The following is a 6531-nucleotide window of genomic DNA, read 5'->3' as shown; positions in this document are numbered from 1 at the left end:
AAAGAAAGAAAGAAAGAAAGAAAGAAAGAAAGAAAGAAAGAAAGAAAAGAAAGAAAGGCTGCATGTTCCGGCGCCTGGGTGGCTCAGTTGGTTAAGCGACTGCCTTCGGCTCAGGTCATGATCCTGGAGACCCGGCATCGAATCCCACATTGGGCTCCCTGCTCAGCGGGGGGTCTGCTTCTCCCTCTGCCCTCTTGTGCTCTCTGTCTCTCATTCTCTCTCTCTCAAATAAATAAATAAAATCTTAAAAAAAAAAAAAAAAGAAAGGCTGCATGTTCTAGGGCAAATACCCTGGGCTCTTGGAGAGTTGGTCCTCTCTAACCCACTTACAAGGTTCTCCTGCATGAAGAAAACTGACTAACATTTAGGGGCTTCTGACAGCCTAAGACTATGTCCCTGTGATGAGCCAGCCCCCTTTGAGTTCCTGTCTGGCAAAACCCAGGGCTGCCAGAATGGCAGTGTGTTTGGCCAGCACCTGGATAGGCCTGCCCCTCCCTTTCTAGTGCATTTACAGTTTTGCATCCTTCCTCTGTCCCTCTGAGATGTCTGTGTGTCTCTACAACCCAGGAGTGTTTCTCTCTAGGACCTGAAAGCCATCCTGCAACTGGAATCCCCAGGAAGGATGAGGCCTCTGCCTCTAGGTGTCTATGGGAAGGTAGACAGACTTCCATAGCTGCCAGCCTGCAGACACTCATGTGTCTGGCCTGGCTGCATTTATGCTGACCACCCCCGCGTGATTTCTCTCCCCCAGCTGCTCCGTTTAATGTGCCCAGCCACCCCTGCGCAGATGGGAGTGGAGCTTAGCTATCCCCGGCTGTTGGCAGTTTGCCTTGGACCCTCTCCCCACACTGCTAATCTGCAGCCAGCTCCAGAAAGGACTCAGTCTGCAGTCAGCCTCCCCCTTGCGAGTCAGACTCAGTGCCATCTGAGCTTAGGTGTCCTGTGCCTGGTGCAGCATCTGCACATTAGGGCTCTTGTTTGCAGATGCACGCGTCCACAACGTAGAGTCTGTCGTCTGGAACGTTAGAAACGACCTGCAGATTCTCAGCCAGACAGTGTGCCTGTTGGTGTGCTAACAAGCAGGGATTAGAGGCATAGCTGTGGAACAATCAGTAATCCAGTTTACTTGGTTACTTGAGCAGCCAATAATTTGTTTCCAAGTGATTGAATTTATAATATAAAACATTTTCTAGCATTAAGGGGTAATTCTGAAAAAGACAGCCAAAGGTACATCATGTCTCAGTCCTAAAGCTGTGTGTGAGCCAGCCTCCCCTCTTTGCGTCTTTTGGCAAATGCACTGGTTAGTCTGTTGTTCTGTGGGCTTGGGAGGCCACCTTCTGTGGCCTCCAGTGTCCCTGCTCATTCCAGCCTGTAATTCTGGGCATTCTTGCCATGAGGGACACCACCCCTGCATGCTCTGAACTACATCCCCTGGGTTGGACCAGTGGTGCTATGGACACAGACCATGTGACTGCCATGGCATGAAAGTCTGGGTCGGGTTTGGGGCAGGGGACTGGACAGGAAGACGGATTTCTTTTTTTTTTTTTTAAGATTTTATTTATTTATTTATTTGACATAGAGAGAGAGCAGCAGGTAGAGGGAGAGGGAGAAGCAGGCTCCCTGCTGAGCAAGGGGCCTGATGTGGGGCTCGATCCCAGGACTCTGGAATCATGACCTGAGCCGAAGGCAGACGCTTAACTGACTGAGCCACCCAGGCGTCCCCAGGAAGAATGGATTTCTTTCATTTTAGGAAACGTGTTACAAGAAGTAGTAGGACTTGGGCACCTGGGTGGCTCAGTTGGTTGAGCGACTGCCTTCGGCTCAGGTCATGATCCTGGAGTCCCTGGATCGAGTCCCGCATCGGACTCCCTGCTCGGCGGGGAGCCTGCTTCTCCCTCTGACCCTCCCCCTTTTCATGTGCTCTCTGTCTCTCATTCTCTCTGTCTCAAATAAATAAATAAATAAATAAAATCTTTAAAAAAATAAAAATAAATAAATAAAAAAAGAAGTAGTAGGACTTGATGATGGGTTACATCTGATGTGAGACTGGATTGTCGGTGCCCTGTCCACCAGGCCACTCTTGGCATGCAGCCAGCCACAGCGACTGGCAACCAGGATGCTGAGGGCAAGGGTGCGTAGCCCCCAGGTGTCAGGAGCTGTGGCAGCTGTTGTCAAACAATTTGTGGAGAACAAAACAACTTAGCACTTTTAGCCCTTTATTAACATTCAGCTAATGGGTTCAGCTCGGCAAGTGAGTGAGTGCTCAGCCGAGATGGTGCTGGGTGTTGAAGGCGTCGGGTGGCTGCTCAGTGCTGCCAATCCAGGACACCCTGGAAGCTCCTGGGTTGGGTGGTGTTTGGAGGCAGGCATGATGTTCTGGGATCTATGTGCTTTGGGGAAACTGCTTTTTGGGACTAGGGAAGTGGGGCTACAGGGATGACTGGGGATAACAGGCCCAGAGCATGACCCAAAGAGTGAGTCTGGCTTTCCTGCCTCTGAGTCTGGCTCAAGAATAAACAGTACGTAGTGTAATGAGGGAAAGGGACACTGGCCCAGGGGAGCTATTCTGCAGCTTCCGCCTCCCGAAGGGATGGTGGGTGAGGTGTCCGTGCTCCCACAGCTCCTCCTGGGGTGTCAGCATGAGCTGGAAGAGAAGCGCAGAGAATTCCTTTGAAGTCCTGCTGTTCTCTGGGGGCAGATGGCCAGCACCATGAAGGCTGGCTAAGACTCTCCCCGCATAGCGCTCCAGAGAGCCTCGTGGTGAATGGGCATCATTGAGCCAGCTCACCAGGTGGCTCATGCGAGATGCTGGTCGGCTACGCTGGGGCTCTTTCTGGAGTTGCTCACTTTACATGCAGTGGACATGCAGCCCGGGGTCACCTGGTGTGGATATTGACCTCCATGGAGTTGAACTCTCAGGTTTGCCTGTGAGTGGACTGAGTAATCCTGTAGCTTGAAGGGTTTGCTGTGTAGGCAGATCCCCTCTTTTGTTTTGTTTTCAGGGGGGGTTTATTCTCCTTGTAGGGGAAAGCGTGGCCTTTCTATTCTGTACTCTGTACCAGAGTTTAACTGGTGTCTCTGTTCCACAGGGCAGGGGCTGAGATGCTGGTGAATTTGGTCTTTAAGAGACCTTGGCTGAGTGGAGGGTAAAAAAGACAAAAGGCTCCTGGTGTGAAGCACTCTGTCCACAGAGTTCCTAAAAATGTGTGTGACATGTGGGGGCTGGGATAGGGCATGAGGGAACTGTGTGTTATTTTATAACATAAACCATTAATTTTTTAAATGACCTAAGACATTTAAAAGAGAAAAAAAGAAAGAAAAATCTTTGGGGGGTGAGCAAGGCCGTTTGCCTGATTTTCAAGGGCCCAAAGCTGGGTTGGTGAAAAGGGCAGAAGGAAGATCTTGTGGTCTACCAGAGAGCTGTTGCCTGCAGGGTTTTTACCTGTCAGCATAAGTCATGTAATTACATCCAGGAGGAGGTCCAGTCCATGGGCCCTGGCTGGTGCCCTTCCACTCTGTAGAGGTCTCTAGCTCTTGTCCACCTGAGCTCTCTGTTGAGTTTGGACCATTTGTTTGGAAAAGGTCCTATGTTAAACCTCTACACAGAGCAGTGAACTTGAGACAAAAAATTTTAATGTTCAGAAACTATAAGTTATAACTATGTTAATTGCTACTGATCATCTTACACCATATCTTGCTGAGGACCCATTTTGTTAAATCAACCAATTTATCAAAAAATACGTTTTCTCATTATAGTAGGTCACAGTAAATTTTGTGGTTATAGTATATATTGGCTAGATTCTTATAATTGATTGCTTTTTATTTATTTCTAGTTAGTATTTATGAACTATTGTGAACTGTTTTTCTGTTTCCTTAACTTTTTTTTTTTTAAAGATTTTATTTATTTATTTGACAGAGACACAGCGAGAGAAGGAACACAAGCAGGGGGAGTGGGAGAGGGAGAAGCAGGCTTCCCACTGAGCAGGGAGCCCGATGCGGGGCTCGATCCCAGGACCCTGGGACCCCGACCCGAGCTAAAGGTAGACACTTAACGACTGAGCCACCCAGGCGCCCCTCTGTTTCCTTAACTTTCACATTACCAGGAAGATTTTTGGTGGCTTATCCATGAATAAGTTTTTGTTTTTCATTTGTACTACATTTGCTTTAAATCTGAAACTTACAAAAATCTTACTTTTTTTGTATCCTTTGTTTCTCAAAGGGAAAGTGAAATAATCTGGATAAATCTACCATGTTGCCTATAGGAAACATCCTTGGTTGATTTGCTTAGTGAGTTTCTTCATTATCTAAATCTGTCTTGTATGTGGCAGGTGAATTGTGTATGCGCTTATGGAGGAGTCATGTTGCTCAGTACCTGGGGGCGAGGGGGGCGGGGCGCAGCCTGCCAGGTGGGGACACTCTAGGGTCATCTGCTCCGTTGGCAGCCAGAAACACTGTTGGGCAGTGGGACTGGGCACTGACAGGCATTGGGTGATGTGGAAGGTGGAGAGTGGGGAGTGTGTTTTACCTACACTTATGAAGTAGCCAGAGGAACACATTCTATAATTGTTTATAGGTAATCTTAGACTAGGGAATAGTTTTTTAAAATTTGCATTACTATTACCTTTTTTTCTAGTAGGTAGTAATTTCTTGCATGTCAAGGACTAATTGCCATTGACTTAAATGGCCTAATGAAAAAGCAGCTCACTAGAGTGTACAAAATTAGTTTTTTAAACTTTAAAAATTCTAACTTTATACTTTTCTTTTTAGAGAAGAACAAAAGATGATACTTGGAAAGCAGATGACCTCAGAAAACATCTTTTGGTACTGTATCTTAAAGATTTGAGTTGGGGTCCTTTTGGAGCTTAGACGGTTTCTTGGACAGTTTTACCTGCTTCTCAGCTTTGCTTGTGTGTGGCTCATTTCAGAAGTGTTTTTGACTCAGAGATAAAGCCGTATGGTTAATAGGTCTGGAACTGTGGTGGGACAGAGTTGCCCTGCTCAGCCCAGCATCCCAGCAGCTGCATCAGGTTTCTGTTACGGGTCAGGGCTTGGGCCATATGTGTCGGTGTGCGTGTATGTGTGTGGTGTGCATTGAGTGTGTGTGTGTGGTGGGTGCACATGTGTGTGGTTTATCTGTGTGGTAAGTTTGCATGTGTGTGTTGATGTGTGTCTATGTGCATGTATGTGTGTGCATGTGTCTGTGTGTGTGGTGTATGTGGAGGGAACTTTGGGCTGAGAAGATGAGCACAAGGAAAATCGTCCTTTGGATTGGAGTCGGGAGGCCAGAAGGGGCGGCGCCCAGGCTCTACCAGTCCACTGTCCGCTGCAGGCCCAGCAGGGAGAGATGCATCTCCCCGTGGATACTCGTTTACTGTCCCGTCGGGAGAAGGGAAGGTTTCCTCCTGCCCTGGCAACCGCTCAGCCAATGAGAAGCCACTACACTTCCCAGCTCCAAGTTTACACCAGTGGACTTTTAGCTTAATGCAGCCCCTCCCCATACCCCCTCTCCCCTGTAAAAGAGCCTCCTCTCCTTTGTTCCGCAGAATCACCTATGGTTTTGCCATAGCTTAATTGTCCCAGATTGCAATTCTCTGCCATTCCCGAATAAACCCATTTTTGCTGGTAAAGTAACTGGGGTTAACAGGTGTTGAGATCAAGACCTCCTGAGAATTTTATAGGGGGGAGGGGCCGGTCAGTCCTTGTTCTTTGAGTTGGACCCAGGCTGTTGGTGTCTCAGAGACTTTAAGATACAGCTTCAATATCCCTTTCTTTTTCTTTCTATTCCATGTAGTATTTCAGATTTGACTTGCCAGCAGACGAGAAAGTCTCTAATAAATGGGTGCCCATTGCCAGTCATAGAAATGCTCAGTCTGATTTCGCATTCAGAGACTCTTCTTCCAGGCCCATCTTGCTGGGATGGAAAGCAGTTGAAGCTAGTGTTAAGACCCCTCATTGAGTATGACTCAGATTCCAAATTCTGCTTTTTTTCTCTTGGTTTAGGCTGCACAATCAGGTAGTCCCAAGGAAGATAAGAAACACAGAGAAAAGAAGCTGCATAAGGAGTCAGAAATGGACCTCCCTGAATACAAAGAGCCCAAGCACAGGGACCCAGACCGAGACACCAAGTACAGAGAGATACCTGGCGAGAGAGATGGCCACACCTCCAGGGAGAACCCTCATGGGGACAGAGAAAGAGAAAAGCAAAGGGAAAGGAAAAAGGCCTCCAGAGACCGGGACAGAGAAAGGCATAAAGAGAAATACCGAGAACAGGACACAGAGAAGTCTCACAGTAAAGAAAAAGACAGGGACAAGGACAGAGACCGCAGAGCTAAGAGGGAGGAGCTCAGGCAGATGGCTGCCCACCATAACCTGCTGGGCCGGCAGCTCCTGGACAGAGCAGAACGCAAGATGCGAGCAGGTGCGTGTTTCCGCTGTGGAACCTTTGCACCTGGTGCAGCCCCATATTCCTCTGATGCACTGCGTGGCTGGTGGCTGCATGTGTCCCCGTGGAACCTTTGCACCTGGTGCAGC

The 6531-nt window shown here is 48.2% G+C and overlaps 1 protein-coding gene across 4 annotated transcripts in view; it reads left to right on the top strand.

The window, feature by feature from the left end:
• The window catches only part of DYNC2I1 (dynein 2 intermediate chain 1), a 55941-nt gene that overhangs the window by 4677 nt on the left and 44733 nt on the right, over positions 1-6531 (top strand). For 3 of the 4 annotated variants that reach the window (XM_035029750.1, XM_035029751.1, XM_035029749.1), the window contains exons 2-3: positions 4768-4821; positions 6001-6418. In XM_035029750.1, the coding sequence (XP_034885641.1) occupies positions 4768-4821; positions 6001-6418 (472 nt within the window). Of the gene's footprint in view, positions 1-4022; positions 4041-4767; positions 4822-6000; positions 6419-6531 lie in introns of those variants that run through there. The other variant, XM_035029752.1, reaches the window with a different exon arrangement.

This window comes from Mirounga leonina, unplaced genomic scaffold (assembly GCF_011800145.1).
Source record: "Mirounga leonina isolate KUSES-001 unplaced genomic scaffold, KU_Mleo_1.0 Mir_288, whole genome shotgun sequence".
NCBI classification, from domain to species: domain Eukaryota; kingdom Metazoa; phylum Chordata; class Mammalia; order Carnivora; family Phocidae; genus Mirounga; species Mirounga leonina.
This window is presented reverse-complemented; position numbering and strand designations above follow the sequence as displayed.